The sequence below is a fragment of the Athene noctua genome, chromosome 3 (genome assembly GCF_965140245.1).
Source record: "Athene noctua chromosome 3, bAthNoc1.hap1.1, whole genome shotgun sequence".
In the NCBI taxonomy this organism is placed as follows: domain Eukaryota; kingdom Metazoa; phylum Chordata; class Aves; order Strigiformes; family Strigidae; genus Athene; species Athene noctua.
Window position 1 is genome coordinate 11,805,580 of NC_134039.1, and position 24,991 is coordinate 11,830,570.

The 24,991-nt window shown below is 43.6% G+C and overlaps 1 protein-coding gene across 1 annotated transcript; it reads left to right on the forward strand.

Annotated features, from left to right (window-relative positions):
- Window positions 1–6,864: 6,864 nt before the first annotated feature.
- On the forward strand, window positions 6,865–22,695 carry LOC141958932 (protein mono-ADP-ribosyltransferase PARP12-like). The gene is made up of 12 exons (XM_074901981.1): window positions 6,865–7,217; window positions 8,127–8,262; window positions 9,323–9,617; window positions 10,577–10,675; window positions 13,430–13,553; window positions 15,133–15,328; window positions 15,931–16,051; window positions 17,560–17,656; window positions 18,652–18,730; window positions 20,040–20,170; window positions 20,873–21,024; window positions 21,842–22,695. Exons 1-12 carry the CDS (start codon window positions 6,922–6,924, stop codon window positions 22,114–22,116), a joined length of 2,001 nt encoding a protein of 666 aa, XP_074758082.1. The 5' UTR covers window positions 6,865–6,921; the 3' UTR covers window positions 22,117–22,695.
- Window positions 22,696–24,991: the final 2,296 nt, after the last annotated feature.

A 24,991-nucleotide genomic window follows, 5' to 3' on the forward strand; every position in this document is an offset into this window, starting at 1 on the left:
TAAACGCTTAACACCATCTTTTAACTGTTGTATGCTCTTATGGATCGATTCAGAATGATCTGCAGTTGCTGGGGAAACCTGGTTGCAGCAAGGATTTAGAGTACCTTTCCTTGTAAGCTGGAAATCCTACGCGATGCGTCCATCCGTAGGTAAGGCATCCAACATCGCTGCAAGCAGGTCCAGCCTCTAAATCAACAGGCCAAAGTAACTGGCAATTTTCTTTGTGCAGAAACATCTTATTTCATCCTCCTGTTGGGTTCCACCCAGAGCCTGGCCACCACTCAAGGGGAAAAACCAAAGGATTTTCTAATAAGGTTAAACACTTGAGTTCTTAATTCTTGATATTGCTAAACAAAGTGAGTTGAAAACACACATTCTTATAGCATTTAATCCTTATTAAAAACTACATTCCATCTAAACTACATCTTTCACTAGTGACTATTAAGCCTATATATTTCATTAAGGAGTTGCAATTACTGTTAGCATTTTCTCTTAAAAGAATTGGCAACTGTAGTGTAGTTTGTTCTGTTGCAGTAGCAAACATTACCCAGACATTCTGCTTAAATGATCAGTCAAGAGATCACAAACTGTCCGCACATGGGCACTCACAGCACCCACAGCTGGATCCTGAGTGCTGGCTGCCTCTTACGCCTCAGGTGTGGTTGCACACACCTTGTCGGTGACCATCGGGAGCCGTGACCTGTGGAAACACAAGCATAACCTCTTCCCCAGGTTAATAACTTACGTGGTCCACTCCACTGGCCAGTAACTAAATCTTTAACATGTACTTTGATGCCCTTTTGCAAATTCTGTTTTGAAAAGAGAGGAAAAATGTTGCAATATAGGAGGTGTAGAAGCAACATCCCCATAATGAAGGAAATTAAGAACATAAACTGCTTTATCTAAACATGCCTGGGGTGGTTCCCCAATCGTTCCCCCTTTTTGTTTTTGAAGCTGCCGCTTCAGCGTGCCATGTGCACGCTCGACAATTGCTTGTCCTGTTGGGGAATGGGGAATCCCTGTAACATGAGTAACACCCCATAAATTAAAGAATGTTTGAACTTTCTGTGAAGCATATGCTGGACCATTATCCGTTTTAATTTGATGTGGCACCCCAAGGACAGAAAAAGCTTTCTGTAAATGTTGGATTACATCCTTACTTGTTTCTCCATTATGTGCTGTTGCTACCAAAGCATGTGAATAAGTATCAACAGAAACATGAACATGTTTCTGTCGACCAAACTCAGGTATGTGAGTAACATCAGTTTGCCAAATCTGTAAAGCTTGAATACCTCTGGGATTAGTACTGAAATACGCTGGAGTATGAGTTCCTTGACAATCAGGACAAGCAGCAACAATAGACCGACCTTCAGAATGAGACAAACCAAACTGCTGTCGTAGAGCTCGAAAACCTTGATGAAAAAATTGATGTGATAGAACAGCTTGTTGTTTCACATTAGGAACAGTACTCAAAGCCATCACAGAGACAAGAGCATCCGCTCTGGCATTACCTTCCGTATAAAATCCAGGTAAAGTGGTATGACTACGTATGTGCATGATAAAATAGGGTTCTGTGCGTGACTGAATAGTTTTCCAAAGTTCTAACGAAACCTCAAATAACATTTGATTGCTTGACGAAGTTAAGACTACTTTGTCCAGTCGGGAAACTAAGTCAGCCACATAAGCCGAATCAGTTACAATATTAATAGGAGTAGGAAAAGTAGAAAAAACAAGAGTCATCGCACGCAATCCAACAATTTGTGGAGAACCCTTTTGGTAAACAACCTTGTTATTCCAGACATTATTCTCGTACCACACCACTGCTGCTTTACCAGTTTTTCCTGATCCATCCGTGAATACGGTAAGGCCTTTAACAGGTTCTGGCTGGCTCAAGTGCTTCTGACCAAATGGTATTTCTTGAGCAAATTTCAGTAGCGGGTGTGATGGAAGATGATAAGACACTTGTCCCTGAAAGTCTGCTAAGGCCGCTTGTAACTCATACTTTTTTGCAAGGCACCACTCAAAGTACCAGTTCTGAACAGGTAAAACAATCATAGCTGGATCACGGCCTGTTAACTCCAAACAGCATTTTCTAGCTTTTATGATCACATCAGCAATTAACTCAAATAATCGAGGAGCAGTTTTCCGTGGTCTGAATGATAAAAACATCCATTCTAAAATGTGTAAGGGGCCACTCCACTCAGGATTCCACTGCACCAAGGCACCAAATGGCACAGTTTTGTCAATTAGTACAAAGAATTGTACTAATTGAGACAGATCTATTTGAGAAACAAATTTTTTGTGTATGGATTGCTCCACAATATGGATTGCACTTAATGCTTCCTTATTTAATGTTCTGGGTTCTGTCGGATCACTGGAATTACTTAACAATTCCAACAATGGTTGCAGCTGCGAATTGGTCAGCCCGAGGTAAGGTCTGATCGAATTCAAAGATCCTATTAATTTCTGTACATCATTGAGTGTTTTAACCTCGAGGTCAAGTTTCACAGGTTGGGAAATAACCTGCTTGTTAGTAACTGTCATCCCCAAATATTTCCAGGGCTCTGTCTTCTGCACTTTTTCAGGGGCAATAATCAATCCATATTGTTCCAATGAGTCTTTAGTGAAATTTTCCATGTCACTCAACTGCTCCTTGCTATTTGATGCTAACAAAATGTCATACATATAATGATAACACTAACTGGTGGGAAATTTATCCCGTACAGGTGACAATGCTTGTGCCATGAACCATTGGCATATTGTTGGAGAATTTTTCATGCCCTGCGGTAACACCTTCCAGTGGTATCTTTGTATAGGTTCTGCATGATTAACAGAAGGCACAGCGAATGCAACATTTTCTTTGTCCTGAGAAGCTAACGGTATTGTAAAGAAACAGTCTTTCAAATCTATAATTTCCCAGTTGTGAGGGATCATGGCAGGTGAGGGCATACCTGGCTGCAGAGCCCCCATCGTGGCCATAACAATTAACTTGCCGCAGGTCATGTAAAAACCTCCATTTACCTGATTTCTTTTTGATTACAAATACAGGAGTGTTCCAGGGGCTCTGAGAGGGTTCAATGTGTCCGGCAACCAACTGTTCTTCTACCAATTCTTGCAGGGCCTTTAACTTTTCAATTGGCAGGGGCCACTGGTCTACCCACACGGGGTCAGTTGTTAACCAGGTTAATTCCAGTGTGGGCCGTTTAATGCCCTGCAGAACAGTGACCCCCGTTAAAAATCCGTAGTAATCTTCACACCTTACTGTAACAAGCATTCCCTTCCCCAGAGATTCGGGCACCTTACTGTAACAAGCATTCCCTTCCCCAGAGATTCGTGGGGGGGGGGGAGGGGCTGTCGTCATATGGGATTTGACAGTCACCTGTTGACCCTCAGGATCCTACTACTCCCATTTCCATATTTTCTGTTGGCCAGGAATAATGAGATAAAATAGTTACATCAGCTCCTGTGTCCAGAAGTCCAGTAAGCGTTACTGTTGCTGGCAATTCTCTTCTGTTGGATAGTGTACAGGTCATCTGTGGTCTTGATGATGAAGACTTGCGATGATGAAGACTTGCGAAGGTCCTGTGGAGTCGAATCCTCCATCATGTTGCAACTGTTTTTCTGTCTTAGGAACACAACTCAAAAAAGGTACAAGTTGAGCAATGCAAGTGTCTTTTGGAATGGTTACTGGTGGGTAAGGAGTAGAAATCAGAGAACAAATTTGTCCAGTAAAATCAGCATCAATAATCCTCACATGCACAATTAATTTAAAATTCTACCCAAGTAAGCTGACAATATCCCCCTCGGGTAGATGGTAGAGGTGCACTCTCCCCACAGAGTACACACCTAAATTCAAGACAACAATTAACACAGAATTACTGCCTCCTACTAGAAGAGGTATTTCACCTGTGACACTTTAAACACTGAGCATGAATAAACAGGCAGCACCCGCGACCCAGCGGGCAGGCACTAGGGCTCTGCACTAAGGAATGTTCACGCGTCCTGCACTCCCCCCGTACAGAGTCTGCCCTGCTCTCCGTTCCTCTCTGGCCGCTTCGGGTCAGAGGACTCCGCACTGCACAGCTGCAGCTGGGCTGCGTCTCACACACACAAAACAATCACACAACCATACGAAGAGGCCTCTTACACTTGTCACTCACACAACATAAAATGACAAATACTACAAACAGTAAAACACCGTTAAAAATATAAAAAAGCCATTGCTTGTTGATGATGTGGTGCTGACAGACAAGGGACGGTGCATCACAGTGTCAGCACCTGCTGTGAAAAACTGCCGCTTTTGGGGTTCGGGGGGGGGGGGGGGGGGGGGGCGGGTGCACACCGAGAGCGCGGTGCTAGAGGCCGCAGGCGGCTGCCCCGTGGCGGGGGGGGGCTCGAATGCTGAGTACAGCCATGAGCAATCGCTTCCAGTATACTTGTTGTAAATGAGTTTTTTAAGTCCATCCTCATTAATGCTTTTCTGTAGTTCTTTAATAACAGGAAAATGCCATCCTTATCATCAGATAGTGGACGTGTGGAAGGGGCTGGTGGCTTTTCTGGAGGTGTTTCAGCTACAACTCTAGGATCCATCTGAGAATCAGACCCACTAGGTGACCTGGCATCGGCTGCAGCTGCTGCGGCAGTCCCATCACTTTTTAACTGTTTCGGGGGTTGATGTACCAGTTGCCATGCAGTTAAAAATGACACAGTGATGGCATTCTCCCTTACGGCCGCCTCGAATAAGGCGATCCCTGCCTCTTTCCATGTTTCGAGATCAAAAGCAGACTGTGCATCAGCAGGGACCCCATTCCTTTTGCACCAGATAAGCAAAGTGCGCAGGGCTTTTTCCTCATCAGAGGGAGCTGGCGGAACAGAGGGCTCCACGATGGGAGGTGGAGGGGGCACTGCCTGAGGGGCTTTCTGCTCATTCGGTCTTTGTGGAGGAAACAATTCATCTTGTGCTTCCTCATCAGAGTCCTCATACAATCCCCTCGCCCTCAACCGTGGTCTACGTTTAGGACGGGCTCCCCCCGCTCTTTTTGATGTAGGTTTATCAGAGCAGTGCAAAGTTTGCATAGTGGCACTTAATTCTCCTTCTTCATCACTCTCATTATCACTCTCACCCTCCCAAAACTGCTCTGGGGACCTGCGAAGGACAGTCACAGTGGCTGGAGGGAGCGTCCACAGCGTAGCTTTTTGTTCTGTCTGTTTATCAGCCAGATTCAATGCTTGCAAACTGTCAGTAAGTTCTTTAGTGTCGGGTTCACCGCCCTCAGAGTCTCTGTCAGACTCACTACACACTGCTGGCTCATCTGGAGGAGCTGATGGTGTTACGTTTGGCGTATCAGAATCCTGCGAGGGAGAAGCCCCTCCAGGGTCTTCCTGTATCGGCACAGGGGGAGATGGAGGTGGACGAGAATGCCCCCTGCTTTTTCCTGTCAATGGTTTTTGACCCGCCACTGCAGACAGTGTGGGATCACCATAACTGAGCCCAGGACCAAATGAACTAGAGGCAGAAGTGGATTCTTTCTTTCCTTCAGTGCCATGTTCCTTTTCCCACTCCTTCAGCGTCTCAGTCAGCAAGCGCCATGTAGTTGCTAGCTCACACGCTTCTTTTTGTCCTTTTGAAACATCATCCCACAGCTTTTCGCCTATTCTCTGCCACACAGTCACACTAAATGCAGAGGTTACATTAGCTTCAAAGCCTTGCGTCTTACTCCATATTAACATTTTCTTCAGGCTTTGTTCTGGGGTTTTAACCCCTTTTCTTTTTAAAAGGGCTTTCCAGGCAGACAAAATTGTCTCCTCCTCTTTAGTTAGTTGCTGCCCCATATTATATCTTAATAAGTTTTCCCCGGTGGCTCACCTTGTACGCAGGTGTCAAAATGTCAGGTCCGAACCAGGCAGAATCCCCTCCGCTCTCAGCTTCACCGGTCTCCGTCTCCGCTGCACGTCGCCCTGCAGCTCATAAAAAATCCCCTATGTTCCACTTGTATCATATCACGTCGGGGTCACCAATTGTCACGGTAGAGACGGTCAAGCGACAATCAATAATCAAGTTAGAAGCAAAAGAAGTGGAAGTTTTATTGTTTTCTACATACTTTATATATCTTTTACAACTACCGCAAGCTCTAACATAATTGGCTAAACCCATAGCAACGGTACACCCATAGCAACGGTACATGATTGGATAGTTTTCTTAAAGTTTTACTTCTGAACATGATTCACACAGTTCCTTATCTGTGCTCAACAGTTTCATGTTTCTTGCAGCAGATGTTCACTGTCCTTGCTCCTTATCTGTGGTATGCCCTCCTGCATGCAGATTTCTCACGGGTACGGGATGATCTGGCCGAGGACAAATTCCATCTACTCTGCCAGGCTTTCAGCAGACCCGCTGCCTACCCCGACACTTATTCTACTGGATGCAAATACTTTTCTTTGTCCGCGTGTTTGTACGTCTTGCGTTTGTGAATGTGCATGTATATATGTGTTGATTTAAGGTAGCAAACAGTGTAATCTGCAGTTAAGTCGCTACTTTAATTATAACGCATTTTACTGAATTATTTTGTAAATCTTCAGACTGGTTAACGATTAAGTGCTGCTGGACATTAATAAATCCTGATTTGCTTCTAAGTCATTACCGCGTTACCACTCTCACCCCCGAGAGCCCTCCCTCAGCGCTGCCCGGCCCCGGGGCGTCACGGGCCGCCCCCGCCCGGGCCAGGAACAAGCCGCGCCGCCGCCGCACCGCACCGCACCGCACCGCACCCCGCGCCGCCCCCGGCCCCGCCCTGGGGCGGCCGTCTCCGCGTCCCGCCCGCACCGGCGGTTTCGTTTTCGTTTCCTCGCCGCGGCGGGGGGGGGCGCCCGGCCCCTTTCCCGAGCGCGGCTCCGGCGGGGGCAGGCGGCGAGGCAGCGGCCATGGCGCTGGCCGCCCAGGCGCTGCAGGTGCTGTGCGCCAACGGCGGCTGCCTGGAGCAGGGCGAGCTCCAGCGGCGGCTGTCGGGGCGGCCCACGGCGGAGCAGCTGGCGCTGGCGCTGCGGGACGCGCGGCGGTTCACGCTGGTGCGGCGGCCCGGCGAAGGGGGGGCGGCGGTGGTGGCCACCAGCCCCCTGCGGCTGTGCCAGGAGCACGGCGCGGGCTGCGAGGGGCAGTGCGGGCGGCTGCACCTCTGCAAGTACCACCTGAAGGGGATCTGCCGCAACGAGCAGGCGAGGTGAGGGGCGGGGGGCGGCCCGGGGCGCCTCCATCGCCGCCTCCCCGGCCGGGGCTGCCCGGGCTAGGGGGGGGCGCGGGCGGGGCTCGGCCCGCGGAGGGCGGGGGTCTGCTGTTTGGCCGGGGCTCGTGTGCTGCTCCTTGCCCCCGGGCGCGATTGGAGCCCGCGGAGCCCTCTTTCCCCGCCGGGCCTCGGCGGCCTCCCCTCCCCTCCCGTCCCCGCCCGGGGGGGGGCCGCGGAGCGCTGCGGCGGGCAGCGGGGCCGGGCGCTGCTGCGGCCTGTGCCGCCGGCCCTGTTGCCGTTCGTAGCGCTCCGCAGACGCGTCTGTGGGAAAGAGAAGTGTTTTGGGGAGAAAAGTCTGCTACTTTTCACGGGCTGTGGTGGCACCGGGGCGGTGAGGGCGCTGCGACCGCTTCCGCCTCTTGCTTTGGGCTGGGAGCTTGGGCCCGGAGCCTGCCCGTCCCTTTACCCCCCGCATCGCTGCATTTTTTTTTTTTTTTTTTTTTTTTTGGCCGAAGAAGAGACAGAGGCGATTGTTTCACAGGCTTCGGGTTGCAACACTTCCTCCCCTACTCACCATCCTGCTTCCGGCCGTTCCCCCCGCAATGCCCCCTCCCCCGGTGTCGATGTGAAGACTTTGTGCTTTGGGAGCTGCAGGTCCAAAATGCCAATATTGTCAGACTACACTAATGCTATAATGACACTGAATCAGAAATAGCGTGGCAATTATCCTCAGAGTAATTATGTAATCTGCTTAGCGAATCACATAATTACTTTATAAAGAAGCGCTACGGATTTTTCTGAAACTAGCTAATTTGGTGTCCTTTTTAAACTGTTTAGTGTAATACCGATGGAGTAGCAAAATAGTGCTAGTCTGTTACACTCACTTTGCACTTGGGTTTCTTGTAGGAAGGAATGCAGGTTTATTCACAACTACCACTCGGACCACAATCTCAATGTTCTAAAGCAATATGGACTTGAGTATTTAAACAAAGATGAACTTTGCCAGCTCCTGCTTCAGAATGACTCTTCCCTCTTACCAGAGGTGAGTAGTCTTGTGACAGTTCTAGCCTTGTGTTTCAGTATTCCAAAGAGGCTTGATACTAGATGGAGATGTTAGGTGTCACTTTAGTTAGCATAATGCAAATCTAAAGCTTTAAATCTGCATCCTCTGTTCTCCTCTGTTGTGGGTTGACCCTAGTTGGCAGCTAAGCCCTTTCGCAGCCCCTCACTCGCTCCTCTCTCCCCTGCCCCCAGCAGAGCAGGGGAGAGAAAACAAGAACAAAACTGACAAAACTTGTGGGTGGAGGTGAAGACAGTTTAGCAAGTGTAGAAGAGAGAGGAGGAGACAAGTGTTGAAAAGGAAGTTAGTCACCACCTTCCACAAGCAGACTGATGCCCAGCAAGTCTCGACCCACCTCCCTATCCCCTCCCTCCCCCTGCCCCCCCCCCCTTTTTTTTTTTATTTTAGAGCATTACGTTGTACGGCATGGAATATCTTTTTGGCCAGTTTGGGCTTGCTGTCCCAGCTGAGTCCTCTCTCAGCTTCTTGCCCACCCGTAGCATACTGGGAGGTGGGAAGCAGAGTGAAGAAAAAGAGAAAGCCTCAACACTGTTCAGGCACTGCTCAGCGGTAGCTATAACATTGGTGTGTTATCAACACTGTTTTGGTTACAAATCCAAAACATAGCACAGTATGGTCTGTTCTGAAGAAAGTTAACCACCCCAGCCAGATCCAGTAGCTCTTACCATCAAATTCAGGTTAAAAAAGTTCACTATTCCAAAACTAGAAAAACAGAGTTTAGGTAGTGACACAATAAAATCTGCTATCCTACATTTATGGGGCTGGGAATAAAATCCCATCTGCGTTAGAATGTCTGTAAGATGGTTGTTGTCTGTTGAAAGATCTTTCTACATATTAGCAGGGAGAAGGAAAAACTATCAAATAATCATTTGGAAAACAAGAAGAAAGAAGAAACTTGTATAAGTCTTTCAATTAGAAATGTAAACCCATAGCTATAAAAATCTAAAAATTGTGAGTTCAGACAGTCTGTATGAGCACATTGTACTTTTAATCTTGAAATCCTTTTTTCCCTCTACCCAAGGTCTGTGTGCATTATAACAAAGGTGATGGACCTTATGGATCTTGTACCTATAAAAAGATGTGCACCAAACTGCATGTTTGCCAGTACTTTTTGCGGGGACAGTGCAGGTTTGGCAGCAACTGCAAGCGATCCCATGACTTACTAAATTCAGAATGTTATGAGAAACTGGGGAGACAGGGAATGAGCTCAGACGTTATTGAGAAACTCCCCTCCATTTATAGGAATATGTATGACATACAAAATGGCAACAGCAACATGTATGACATAGAAGATGCCAAGTCTTCACCTTGCAAAGGTAAGTGATACCATCTTTTGAAAATATTAGAAGAGTCACTATAGTGAATGTAACGTTCTCACAGATGTCATTAAGAAGAACTGAATTCACATCTTGATGTGTCTTTTAGGAGGGACCTTGCACATTTCTCATTGTCAGATTTGGGTGAAGTGTGAAGATGAAGTGATTTTTCAAGGCTTTATGGGTTCCTGAGAAATAAAGTGCTTGGTGTTTATAACAAATTTGGGGTTAGAAAAGCATAACAGGAACTGGAAAGAAGGAGAAATGTTATTTTTTTCTTGGTAAAAAACATAAAGATAGAGAACTGTTTAGGTGTGGCGTTTACTTGTGTGATTATAAACTACTTTATCCTTTATTTAATGTAGCAACTGTCTCACACAAGAATTCACAGACAGCACTATACTAGTTATTTCTCAGAGATCTAATATTTTGATTGTTCTTTTCTTTTGAAGTTCCTTAGAACTGTAAGTTAAGCAGGAAAGAGAAGGATAACAGAATGGAAAATCCAAGTGTGCGTGTATGTGTGTGTTCATCTCTCTTATTCTCCCTGCAGTTTCTTCCTCACTTCTTTATGTCCTTAGGTGTGCTTTAATTTACAGAATTATCAGATTTTGAGACTTCAGATTTTATAGCTGCCAATGTGAACAGCTATGTGGAATGCACGGTTAACTCAAGTCCATCTAGAACAGGAAAGGCATTGGATTCTGTTCTTGTTTTGTGAAGATAGCTAAAAACTGTATCTGAGGAATTTAGCAGTTACAGGAAAGTCAAGTTCAGGAAGGAAGGATGGGACTTCTGAGTATTCAAGATCATCAAAAACTTCAGTGTCTTTCTGAAGCTGAATGAACTGACATAGTTATAAACATTGCTTTTAGGCATCTTCCCTACCCATAGGTATGGTTTTAAGAGGGCTTGTTCAAACAAAGTGTATTAATAAGGCTTATAATTCCCCACTCTAGAGAGAAAACACAGCTCTAGACAAGAGTCCTCAACTACAAATGATGATGAAATGGAGCAGATCTGTTTATATCAACTGTACAGAACCTGTGGCTTTAAAGGTAAGTTGTGAATGTAGCAAGTCCTGTCTATTTTCTTTTTATTATAAAGTAATAGAAATCTTTCACAGAAAGGGGAAACTTCAGAGTTTACACTTATCTTTATTTAAATCTCATTGTGATCTTGAATGCTGGTAGGAAGTGGTGGTAAACAGTTAAATCCAGCTGGCGGCCGGTCACGAGTGGTGTACCCCAGGGCTCGGTTTTGGGGCCTGTTTAACATCTTTATTGATGATCTAGACGAGGGGATCGAGCGCACCTGCAGTAAATTTGCAGATGACACCGTTGGGTGGGAGTGTTCTCTGCTTGAGGGTAGGGAGGCTCTGCAGAGAGACCTGGACAGGCTGGAGCCATGGGCTGAGCCCAACTGGAGGAGTTTCAATAAGGCCAAATGCCAGGGGCTGCACTTGGGCCACAACAACCCCCAGCAGCGCTACAGGCTTGGGGAGGAGTGGCTGGAGAGCTGCCAGTCAGAGAGGGACCTGGGGGTGTGATTGACAGCCAGCTGAACAGGAGCCAGCAGTGTGCCCAGGGGGCCAAGAAGGCCAATGGCATCCTGGCTTGTATCAGAAATTGTGTGGCCGGCAGGGACAGGGAAGGGATCTCACCCCTGTACTCGGCACTGGTGAGTCCACACCTCGATGACTGTTCAGTTTTGGGCCCTTCACTACAAAAAGGGCACTGAATTACTGGAGCGTGTCCAGAGAAGGGCAACGAAGCTGGTGCAGGGTCTGGAGCACAGGTCGTATGAGGAATGGCTGAGGGAACTGGGGGTGTTTAGTTTGGAGAAGAGGAGGCTGAGGGGAGACCTCATTGCCCTCTACAGCTACCTGAAAGGAGGGTGCAGAGAGCTGGGGATGAGTCTCTTTAACCAAGTAATAAGTGAAAGGACAAGAGGTAATAGCCTCAAGTTGTGCCAGGGAAGTTTTAGACTGGATATTAGGAAGCATTTCTTTACACAAGGTGTCATTAGGTGTTGGAGTGGGCTGCCCAGGGCAGTGGTGGAGTCCCCATCCCTGGCAGTGTTTAAGAGTCAGGTCGACATAGCACTGAGGGATATGGTGTAGTTGGGAACTGTCAGTGTTAGGTTAGTGGTTGGACTAGATGATCTTCAAGGTTTATTCCAACCCAGATGATTCTGTGAAGGTGTTTGACCTACCTAGTATACCAAACAAAGGAGCTGTTTTGTTTTACTCTGAAATGTATAATACCTGCCTGTGTTGGAGATTGGCTACTCCACCTGTGTTCACCTAAGGGACTGATGAATTATAGGAGTCCCATTTTTAAATATCTACAAAAGGTACTGTGAATCCTACATTCTTCCTTGTTTCTTCTAGCACTCTACTGTTCCACCTGTCTGAGCTCCTGTCCCTTTCAAAATGTCCAAGAAAAAGGCTGCTGTGCCAGCTTTCTTTTCATCTTTCCTGGTTTTGGCTGGGATAGAGCTAATTTTCCTTCTTAGCTAGAGTAGTGCTGTGTTTTGGATTCAGTATGGGATTTGGTATGAGAAGAATGTCGATAATACACTGATGTTTGTAGTTGTTGCTAAAGAATCAAAGACTTTTCAACTTCCACGTCCTGCTGGCATGCAGGTGCAAAAGAAGCTGAGAGGGAGCATAGCAAGAGCAACAGACCCAAACTGGCCAGTAGAATGTTTCATATCCTATAGCGTCAGGCTCAGTGTCTAGATGAAGGTTGGCTGAGAAGCCAAGGCGCTCTCCTGGGATTGTGGTTTTGGGATTTCCCTCCTTTGGGATTGCTAGCAGGGAATGGGCTAGGCATTGATCAGCAGGTGGTTAGCGATTTCATTGTGCATCACTCGTTTGTATATTTTTATTATTGTTGTATTTATTTCATTTCAATTATTAAATTGTTTTTATCTCAACCTATAAGTCTCCTTACCTTTACACCTCCAATTCTCTGCCCCATGCCCCAGGGCAGGTGAGCAAGCGAACAGCTGTGTGGTGTTTGGCTGCCTGTCAGGCTTAAACCATGATATCCTTTTGTCATATTTTTCCTACTTCATGTTCTTGACCTGTAGTAGCTCCCTGATGTAGTGCACACCTTCTCATCTAAACTGTGTGGTACAGTCTCCTTGACTTTATCTGCAGTTAAGTTGTTATTCTACTATGAAGGCTAGCATCAAGTTTGTGCATATGTGTACTGGTGATGTGATCTTCACTGCTGTTGAGGAACAACTGCATTCTGACTCTTTGAATGATTTCTGGGTCACACTTGTGATACCTGTGCCACTACTACCACTACTCTTGTTCCTGGTGAGGCCTGGAGACCTCTTTAAGTCCCTAAATGAGCTACCTCCTATCCTAAAATGAAGTAGTGTTGCAGGTGTTTTTCCTCAGTAATACCACTTTGGGACTAAGTGGTTAAGCCTATGTATTTGAGTTTGCACTGTTACTTTATATATGAAATAATAGCCTTATGTGCTTGTGATCTCGATTCATTGTAAGCATTTGTCACTGAAACTGAGAAGACAGAATGGTCCTTCACCACTGAGCTCCTGCACAAAGAGATTCTAGTAGGTACAGAAACTGAACTTCTGCCTAAGCTCAAAAAAGAGGTTTTGCTTGCTCACACTGAAAAATTCTGAACTACCGCTTGTAATGATTCCATAGATGAGCATTTTCCATAGCTATGCATTTGATAACTTTTACCAGCTAGGTGTACAGCCCTGAAATATTAGAATTTTTCTTTTTGCTTGTAAAAATAATGCATATCTTTTCTTTTTTTAATTTCTAGACAAGTGTATGAGAACTCATTTTCACTTGCCATATAGATGGCAGATCTCTGATGGTAATACCTGGAAGGACTTGAAGAACATGGAAGAAATAGAAAAAGCATATTGTGACCCCAGGAATGCCAGGTATAAACTTACAAAATGTACAAACTTAATGATGTTTGGAGTTTTCTATATTGGACTAGGCCCTTAGCAGCTATAAATTGCTATGATTCTTTTGCAGTCATTATGTCAGTACCTTCATTCTTCTGTGGACCTCAGTCTTCCGATTGATCTACTGTTGCCAGAGGTCTGATCCATTGTGACATACTTATGCCTGGAGTCCATATAGGACCTTCTGGCTTACCCTACTGGGTTTGGCTGGGATGGAGTTAACTTTCTTCATAGCAGCCCTTATAGTGCTGTGTTCTGGATTTGTGACTAAAACACTGCTGATAATGCACCAGTGTTTTAGGTATTGCTGGCAGTGCTTGCCCAGGCACGGCTTTCTCTCTCCCACTCTGCACTGTTCCTCCACAGTGGGTGGGCTGGGGGTAGGCAAGGCGTTGGGAGAGGGTCAGCCGGGATAGCTGACCTGAACTGACCAAACGGATCTCCCGTACCAAATAACATCATGTTCAGCAATAAAATTGGGGGCAGAGAAAGAAGAAGGTTGGGGTTTAGTTACCAAGATGGCTGCTGTTTGGAGGCTGGCTGGCCATTAGACTGCCTGGGGAGGTGGTGAGCGATTTGCTTTTGTTTGTTTGTTTGTTTACACTTCCCCCTTCTTCATCTATTGAACTGCCTCACAACTTTTCTTGCTTTTTGTACAGGGAAGGGGAGGGGGAGTGTGTGAGCTGTTCACTGTGAGGGTACTTGGTTGCTGGCCAGGGACAATCCAGCACAGTTATTTTATGACTGACGCGTAGAGTCTCGTGTTCTGTGCTGTGAAAAAAACGTATAAATACTTCCTACTGCTGCTACCATAGGAAGTCTTAATCCTCAGTAAGAATGGCTGGAAAACTGCAGAGAGTGATGATTTTGTAAGAAGTACTTGTGAGAGTCTGTCTTTGGTTAGAGCTTGTCAATATGCAGCTTGACCCCATGATTAGGAATAACCTTCTCTTTCACCTTTTGAGCTGGAGAATGAAAAGGTAGCATGAGATTTGCCCCTCTCACCCTCTTTTTCTCCCAGTCCATATTGTGGAACAACTACCTTGTGTACCTGGAGAGATACTCGGGTGAACATTAAGAATATGGAAATACCTTTAAGAGTTTGGAACTGGTTACGTAGCACAAAAAAGGTATTAGAAGGGGCTCATACCAGTATGCTGTGTCCCATGCTGGACAATTTACCTAGCCCTCTTGTGTTACATTAGAGGCTCTCTGAAGCCATCCTTAGGTTATGACAGTGTTCTGTTTAGAGTTAGCAAGAAGGTTGCAGTATACATTTTCCACTGTTTCTATTCATCTTATGCAACTCGCTGATTTACAAGTTGATAACAGTTACTGCCCATGGAACCAATGTGAGACGTAATACTGTAATGCAAAATATGTACAAACACAAGAGGGGACTGGGATTGTTGTGGAAACTGTAGGTTTGTGTTCTGCTTTGGAATGATGCTTACTCAATTTGCAAATCTCTGTTGGGTTTCTGAACCTATGTGTAAAGCTTCACAAACAGTTTTGATTTTTTTTCCTCTTTTTTTTTTTTTTTTTTTTACAGATTTAATAATGGTGTTACTGAAAGTGGCTCTGTCTTGCCATGTATAAGTTTTCTGAATATGCACTGTGGGTTTGCAAAGATTAGACGCCTTTCTACAGCCTCCTCTGTGACCAAACCCCCTCACTTCATTTTTACAACAGAATGGATCTGGTACTGGAAAGATGAATATGGCCTGTGGCGGGAGTATGGAGAAAAAGTAAGTGCAGAGAAACGGGGAGACTCTCAACTCTGTGTTAAGAGTGGAAACTACTGAAATGTGCACAATGTTTATATCTTCCCTCTTTTGTCACCCTCTCCCTCCCTCCCTCTCACTCATACTGTACAGATCAACTTTAGAGGCCTAATGGGATCTTCCCTGTGAATTTGATTGGTTCAGGTAGGGGAGTGCTCACTGGTGAGTCACAAATATTAGTGACAGATACTTCTTCAGTGAGTCATGTCAGATAGGATCACATTAATACATTCTTTTCATTGCTCTTGATTTGAAACTTCCTTTTCTGAGCTTCCAGTAGTACTCTGTGCTTCTCTACTAAGGTCTAGTTGGTGAATACGCGGTCTCAGTAGTAGCATTCACAGCGTGCACTTTGCACTGTAAGTTTAGGCTTTGTAACACTTGGTTTGTTCTGGGGGCAGTTTAAACAGCTTAGTATGTGGCTTTTGCCTGACAGCTACTATCATGCCCAAAAGCTGATATGTACTGCAGCCACCATACCATAAGACAGTTGTTGGGTTTTAAACTTGCTTGTATATAACAGACCAGGAGAATCTTTTTTTTTTCCTCTGGTTTTGACCTCACAGGATGATGATCATGCAGCTGCCACTATCTCCAGTGATGACCTGGAGAAAGCTTATATAGCCAAAAGTTCTCCAAAACTGAAATTCAAAGCTGGAAGACATGAATATGAACTCAGTTTTGGAGGTAGGTTTCATTTGCTTTGTTGTTTTTTTTTGTTTTTCCCCTCCCTCCATCCCAGGTCTTCTGTGGTTTTAAGCTACATTACTAGAGGAGAGAGAAATTTGAACTTTGAACTGCAGTGCTTACAAAGACAGAGCTTCTGTCAGGTTCTCGGGATAAAGAGCTGTTCATATCATCAAAGTGGCATTCCTATTCCTCCAAACCTTTTATTTTTAAGAAGTTCTTGTGCTAGGTTTCAGAATGTCTGCCAGCAAGTCCAAGTGTGACATTGCCATTGATGCTAGCACCAACACAGATGGTGAGAAACTTCTGTAAGGCTTGGCAAGACAGCTTCTGGTCTGTTTTAGTCACTGGCTCGCAGAAAAATGAATACTTGGGCAAGGTGTAGGGTCCAGACAATCCTTAGCATTGCAAGATTTATGCAGGTGTTTTCTTTCCATAGCTCTGCCTGTCTGGAAAGGCTGAGGAAATATCCTGACTATGTCAAAGTAGGAAGATGTGTTTCCCAAGAGCTCAGGAATTTTACACCAGTTGTGATGGCACTGCTCTATCTGAGCTGTTGCCTTTCCATGTATCCTTTTCAAAAATCATGGGAAACAGTGGCGGTGGGAATCAGACTGCCTAGACTCATTTTGATACCCTCATTTCGTGTAGTTGCCTTTGATCCAACTCTCCATTACTGTATTATTCTGCATGGGAAAAAAAACACCAGGCAGAAAGGGCATGTGATACATTGTTTGTGATTCAATTGAAAGCAATGCTGTAATCTTCTTTATAGGCTAGGGAAACTTGTCTGGCTTAGAAGGGAAAATTGCATAGTAAATCAATCCCTTTTCTAAGGCTTGGTCTTTTTCAGTAACTTAGGCAAACATACGCAATGTAGGTGTGTTCCAAAACTTAGTTCCTAGGCTTGGTGGTGCCAAGAGGTAGGTTTCTTTTGTTTTCTTCCTGTGTATCTCTCTCTGAAGATGACGCCTCATTCTCCTGGCTGCTACTGACTCTTAATTGCTACAGAGGTTCCAAAATTCAGAAATAATGCCTCTAAAATTCAGGTTGTTGTTACTTGTTTCTGTTGGTGGTCAACAAGAAAGAATGGCCTGTGACACTATTAGGTTGTGTTTATAGGGTTTGAAATCTACAACTACCTGTAGGAAAATAGTATCTTGATTGCAAACTGAGAAAGAGGGGGTGCAATCCATGGAACACAAGTAGATTTTACAATGATCCTTTACAGTTAAGTGTGACTGATGGAAAGATGAAGGGAAACTAGTTACCAGTGTCTGTCATTCCTTCTAAAGTTAAGAGCAAAACAGAAACTGAAATCCTTCTTGGTGATTTATATAGACTGTGGGTTCCATATTGCCCTCTGACTTCCCTTTGTGTAGCAAGAAAAAAAAGCTCAGTGTCTTTTTAACAAAACAACTTAGTGGCAAGTTTTGCTGCAGTGTGAAGGCTTTCTAAAACATCTTTCTGATTGTTATGGGGTTGTTTGTTTGTTTTTTTTTTCCCAGACATGATTCAGAAGAACCTTCACTATGGAACAGAGAGAGAAATTTGCAGAAGACCTAAATTTGTTTCTCAGAGAGAGGTAGAAGACTCAAGAGGAAGGTAAACTGCAACTGCGTATTCTGAGGTGATGGATTTAGTGGATTGTGAATGCAGTGTCTTCTAAGGGTGTAAGTAAGGTGAAGGAGTAGCTGTTAAGGCAATTGTAAAAGAAATTGAGAGGGGCAGGGATATACCTTTCCTACAGTAATGTCTAGCCTGGGCAGTATTGCAGCCTGGCCAACAGTTTTCAAGCAACTCAGGACCCTTGGGTGTGAAGGAAGTTTGGGCTTGGCCACAGAAAGTTTGGAAGCATAGAAAATAATTCAACATGTAGCACTGTTGTAGGGAGCTGCTTATTAGAGGGAGCTGTCTTATTAGAGCAGCTGATGTGGACGGAAGCAATAACGTTTATGCATATTAGCCCTTTCTGATATCTGAGATCAGTAATTTTCAAAGCTAAACACACGTTTAGAAACAATTCTTTTGAGAACAACCAGACAATCTGGGAGGAAAGTAGTAATTGTTACAAGTGGAGCAAAAGGTGGGAGTCTGCAAGGAGAGAACTTTTACACAATTGCATGTAACAGCCAACTTTTTTAATGCATTCCCTTGCAGCACACAGTGCTTGCTTAAACAACACAGAAAAGAGCAGCTAAACACACTAATTAAAACTGGGGTGTAAGTAGAAGGGAGGATATATCTATCCTGTTGCTGTCATACTGATATGATACTGGATGCATTTTATCTACCCTACTGTAGCAGAGCTTATATATACATTCAACTCTTGCAACTAAGAGAACTACTTCATGTTTAGTTCAGTGTACGTCTTCTTTTTTCTCATATGGTGTCTTGGTTCCTGCTATAAGTCTTGACATAATGAGTTGGAACAAATATTTTCATGTGCTGAACTCAAAAGACAATTTTGAAATACTTCTGAGATGTTCAGTTGCCTGTGCTCTCCCAAACTGGTCAGAAGTGTGTGGTATCATATGTACATAAAATGTAGGAATTTGTTTTGTTTTAATTACCTATTTGTAGTGTCTTCTAATGTACAGGGCCCTTAAACATACAGAAGAGTTTAAAGGCATTCCAGCTCACTGGGACAAATCTGCCCTGCCTGAACTGGGATTCAAGGTTTGGAGCTTTTTGTTTTTTCTCTCTGTTTTGCCGCATACAGGTTTGTTACATCAAAGTTCAGTGTTTCCTGTGCTTTTCTAGATGACTGTTTCTTATGTAATGTAATGCAGAGAGGTTGGTAAATTTGAGCCTGATGCAACAGTTGGGCAGACTTAGAGGTAAAATCAGACCCGAATTTAAACTAACAAATGGTGGCGGTATAATCATGGCAATATTGACTTTCACTTCTACTATTTATCCCTTCGCGTGGCAAATTTGCCTGAAGCTTATGCTCTGTTAGCAAGACTGTTACTAGGGCCCAAGATACATAGCTTTGAAGTTCAACATGTGCTGAAGCATCAGAGATAAATCATGCCTCTAAATTTTAGAGTAGCCATTCCCTGAGCTGTGTATAAGTAGACTGCTGTACATCTGAGGAGTACAATCAGCAGAGTTAAGGCTGGGATCATTTATTAAAATGTACTGTAACTCCAGTGGAGTGAACTTGTTTACCTTTGTAACACACCCAGTTAATACCTGCATGGTTTACCTTTGCTGACTTCCTGCCTGCCTCCACCACCACCTCTGGCAACTCTAGTAATATACCTACAGAAAAGATCTTCTCATATGAAGCTCGAAAATTACTAACTTGCAAAATGCAAATCCTCAAGAAATTGTCAATAAAAAGTAGAGAAGGCTAACGCTGGTATTCTTGATGTTCCTGGGGAAAATGTGTAAGTAGAAAACTTTGCTTGCTTTCAGGATTGTCATGTAAGGAACTGATTTTTGGCAGTGTGTCTCTACTCTTCCCTAAAATGGTTGATTGAATAAAGCCTTTTAAATTTATTTAAAAACATAATGGGCAGTGCAGTTTTTGTTCACTAGCTGTAGGCAGTATAAACTATGAAGATTTAAAAAGCATGGGTGTAGAGGTATTGTTTGATTTGCTGCAACATAAATTCTCCATTCTTTATTTATGTGCTCGTTTTTTCTATGTATTTAGGTATGATTTGATATATGCATGCAAATGTATCTTGGCCCAAATATTAAAAGGGGCTGGGTAGCTGCATGAAAGCACCCAGCTCCTTTAATGGCCTGTGAGAGAGCAACCTGGGTGTCTTAAACCCCAGAAGTTAATGTTCCCTAGGTAAGAGCTCACTTTTACAGAGCAGGGATCTCCAATCTGCCTTTTTTCCAAGAGTATTTTTGCTGCTCGTACCTCTGCTTCACAGAAAAGACTTTAAAGGTCTGAGTAGTGCACTAGGTAGGGTGGCTTTGTTATGATTTAGTAAAAGGTTGGAGTAGCTTTTTAATCTTTTCCTTACAGCTGGTTGAGCTTGACAGTTCTTCTGAAGAATACAAGAAAGTCAAGGTGGACTTTCAACGCACAATGCCCAAAACAGTTATTAAAAGGATTCGTAGAGTTCAGAACCCATCTCTCTGGGAAATATATCAATGGTACGTGTAAAATGCTGCTCTGGTATGTGTGCATGAAATTTGTTGTTTCTGTGGTTAGCTGTATGCTCAAGATAGACATATGCATTCCTGAAATGCAGCTGCATTTAAGAATCTGCTTCCACTCCCCCAATGAAATACCTAGACAGGATCAACATGTAGATAAAGACATACCAACAAAACCAGAACTCAGTCAAAACATATTACTTAGAATAGTCAGATGAGCTCTGTGGGAGGAATCCTTGCTCCTGAATAAGCAGTTCTGACTTCTGCCAGGCCTGTGTCCAGGACAGCTGCTTTCCACTGAAGCCTTGAAGCTGGTAATCAGGCACAACACTGGGACAAATACTGGTTTGTAGCTGGTCAAAACTGAAAGTCTTCAAAACTAAATGCAAAACTCACTGAGGGAAAGCCTTGACATGAACTCCTGTGTTCAGAAAAAGAAATTGTGAAGATTCCTGCCCCTCTCCCAGTAGGCAGTGAATGAAATAAAACATATTTACTATTAAATATCTGGAGGCCTCTGTGTATAACAAAAGCATGTTTGTATGCAGCTAGACAGCAAGATACCCTGTATGCCCAAAGATTAGGCCTTAACGTAAGGATTTTCAGAATGTGTGTAAAATTATCTTAAGTGCTGGTATGGCTGGAACCTGTCTGGGTACAGCTGCTGTGGAACTGCAAAGATACTGCTTCTTATTGCAGGCAGAAGGAACAAATGCAGAAGAGCAATGGTGGAAAGGCTGCGGATGAGCGATTTTTATTTCATGGGACCAGTAAAAATTACATTGATGCCATCTGTCAGCAAAACTTTGACTGGAGGATCTGTGGCCTTCATGGGACAGTCTACGGGAAAGGTGGTTTTTCAGCTCTTTCATTAACCCTAGACTTGCTAAAAAATTCTCATAGTTACTGCAGAGGTGTAAAGTTAGAAAGAGAGGGCACACAGCCCACATAGGGTTTATCTCTGTGATGATGTAGAGAACATAGCTGACTTTGGCAAGGATCGTTTCTAGCTAAGGCATACTGAAAGGCCTTGGCCTCTATGCTCCAGTCTGTCCTTGCAAGACAAACTTTAGGAGAGGCCAGTTTCTCCTAGAGTCCAGGCTTCTGTTCCAGTTTTGCCAAGCTGCTATGGGAAGGCAGCGTGGCATTATTTGTTTTTTTTCCAGGAATTTAAATGCCATCCCGGTTACATGCTTTTTCCCTTGTTAGCAAATTATATTCCTTTATGTTGTCCTGTGTACAGGAAAGGATCAACATACCAAGTGGAAGAGACAGGCTGATTGGCTGACTACCCACCCATCCGACTGAATACTTTGTAACTCTTCAGAAATGTTCTAATTAATATTAGTAGTCTGTCAGGAGAGGAAATTGAGTGAGATTGGGGCAGGTGGCCATCTAAGATTAGGAGGAAATCTTTTTGAGGAATATGGTAACATTTAATACATTCCTTGTGTGGCTTTTCAATATGTGTGCTGTGGAAAAATAAAAGTATAGTAATACATAGTGGTCATTTTCACTAAGAAGATCATACAGGACAAGTGAAGCCTTTGGAAAGGCCATTCATTAACTGCTTAATGGATTTTCTTACTAATTTGCTTTCATACTGTATCACTTCCTTCCCTGCAGTTTTGATGTCTTATCAACTCTTTTCTGGTGTGTCTTCTACAGGAAGCTATTTTGCAAGGGATGCATCTTACTCTGACAATTACTGCAGGGAAAACTCAAATACCAAGACCATGTTTCTGGCTCGGGTCCTGGTGGGAGACTTCACTCTTGGTAGTTCCTCTTATGTTCGACCTCCCTTGAAGGACAATCAGAAGTTCTATGACAGTTGTGTGGATAACTCTTCAAACCCTTCTATCTTTGTCATCTTTGAGAGGCATCAGATTTATCCAGAGTATCTCATAGAATACACTGACCAGGCACTGGCAAAAATGCTATAGCACCAGTGCCTGACATCATTATGTTTAGCTGGTATAAATGGTTTTTTTAGTATTTGCTTAAGAAAGAAAAAGTGATGTTTAGAAGTTGTGTAATTGAGTAGGTGAAATGTTCAGAAACATTTATTCTCTATCCTTTCTGTGCAATAGAAAAAAAAGGGTAAAAAGACACAAATGATGTCTTGGGATTCTTAAAATCCTGTCCCTGTCTTTTATTCTTCATGTTTCCCTGCATTACTAGAGACTTCTATAAATTCAGTAGGTGAATTCACTGGTGGTTGTAACATGAAGATTGGCTATGACTGCCAAGTTTAAACAATATTTAGTTATAATTGTTTCAGGACAGATCTTTACACATGCTCATTGATCAGAGGATGTTTCCTCCTACCTGTTAATGTTTTAACTCAAAACTTGCTTTTTTCAATAACGTCTCCTGTAATAATAGACATTCAGGTGTTTGCAAATGAGACTGTCTCGGTGTTCAACTCATTGCATAAATTCTTAGCAGCATTGATTTTTTTTGTCCCTATTTAATCTTCACCAACAAAGCCTCAAAAATTAAACTTGCTTGTTGAAAAGGAAGAGGGGCTTATTTTCACTTGTTAGTTTTCTCCTTTGAAACAAGTACCAAAGACATGAAGCATAGCAAGGGTTGCTTGTGCTGTGCTACTCAGTTGACTTACTGTATCAAATAAATGCTGTATTTTAGGTGTGTGAGAAGACAAATTTTTCATGACTGTGCCTACAAGTGAGGAAGTGGTGGCAGGTGCCAGGGGGGAAGAAGAGGAGGCAACTCACCCAGTCATATAAGAATATCCTACTTAGGAGTGAAATACACTGTTTGCACTGCTTGATTAGCAGTACTCTGTTTCTGTGGAACAACTTTATGGTTCTGTTATAGCTGTTGGGAAGGACAGTGAGGGACTGTCTCTCATTAGGTGTACTGCCCGTTTGGTTGCAGGAGATAAACTGGTTACCTGTGTAATCAAAGGTGGCTTTGGACTTTCTTCCAGGGAAAAACATGCTTACCTGGGGTGTCATCTTCAGCAACAGAGCCGAGACCTTTACAAATCTGAAGGTTTAGCTGAATATTTAATTGTTTCCAGGCAAAAGATGTTATTAGTGTTGAGCAGTCAGCATATGTGTATGCAGATAATCAAAAAACTTGAACTGTCAAGTATTTCTTAAGACTAAAGTTGCTGATGCATAGACAGATACTTTATCACAGCTTTAATGCTTCTAAATGAGTACCTGTTAGCTATAGTGTACTACAAAAGCCTTAAGATATACTTTGTTTAGGACCAAAAAAAGTTCATCTCTACCTGTATTGTGGAAGCACTTCTTTTTAATTCATCTGGATGATGAGTGATAGGTGTACACTGGGTAACTTCATTACTTCAGCACTGTGAACCAGAAGCTTAGCCATGTTTAGCTAGAGTAAGGCTGTGCAGAACTCCTTTCTGTGTAAAACTAGCAGCATGATACCTAAAGGAAAATAACTCCTATTCGTGTTTAAACCCAGTAAAACACAGGCTGTGGAAAAGCAAGTTGACTGTATTCTTTCTTTTGAAAGATTTGTAATAGGACATGCATAATAAATCTCATGTCAGCAAATGAGCTTGTCAGCAAACACCACATTCATTGAGGAGGATAACATTATGTATGAAAGTTTTCATACCTGTGCAGAGTAAGGTATTTCTGTCAAAACAACAAAAAAAAATGCATTCATCTACACATTCGTGGCAAAGGAGTACAGTGGTAGTATGCCCTTCTTCCTCTGAAGATAATCAGCATTTCAGCTAAGAACTGGAATAGCTAAAATCATGTTAATCTTTTGCCAGAAAATTGAAAAAAAAAAAAATTTTTCATGCAAAAAGTTGAGATATTTTTTGGTAACACTTTTGATAGTAGTATTTTTAAAAACTTTAACTTAATTCTTGGAGGGTGTGTGTGAATGTGTATGTGTGTAAGTAAAAGAACTGAAATAAAATGGCTGGTTGTGTTACTGTCATCTGTTATTTCTCTGTTAATGCAAAAAAAAAAAGTTATGTTTTCCACTTTTGAAACTGCAGTGGTAACTTTCTCATGTGTAGTAAATAAACAGGTATTCAAACCACTATATTCCTTGTAATGTTTTTTTTCTCTCTCAGTAGTAAAAGCACCATGTTTCACTAAATTTCTGAGTTCTTAGAAACTTCTTTAAAGATGCTGCTGTTAAGTAGTGGAATGCCTCTACAGCTTGTTTGGATTGCATTTGGAAATAGATAAAAACTAAACTTCAGACAAAAATTTATACTGAGCCTCTTTTCTGAGTGAGGGTATCTCTTGGCTACTTCAGACACTGAGCAGGAACAGCGTAATAATCTCTCACACACTCCTACACCATGTGAGAAGATAAGTGTGAGGATTGTTTCCTTTTTTGATAGCAGGTCCATCGTGGCAAGACAGATGGCAAACCAGCAGAAGCCAAACAACTTTGCTATGCTGGTAGCGCAGTCTGGAGCGTGGTAGCTTATGAACTGCTGACCCCCCCACCCGCTGGGCGGGGTGAGGGTCTGGCTGCCAGCAGAAGTCGCACACCATTTAGTGAATTTTACCTGTGATCAGGTTTATTGTGATATCTGCCTGGATTTCGTAAGATGTGGGTATCAAATGCTGTCTGTAAGGGGCGGCAGGAGTGGAGTGGCAGTACACTACCCGGCTGGGATACCTGCAGCCAGGCGGGGTAGGAGTGGTGGATTAGAGGAATTTAGGTGGACGGCACGTACCAGCTATGGTAGTGTGCTTGGTGCTGCTTGGCTTGGAGAAGACTTTCACTTTGCTGCTTATAAACTATTGCTCAGAGCTGCCTTTAAGCCAAAAGGCAAGTGGGAGTTGC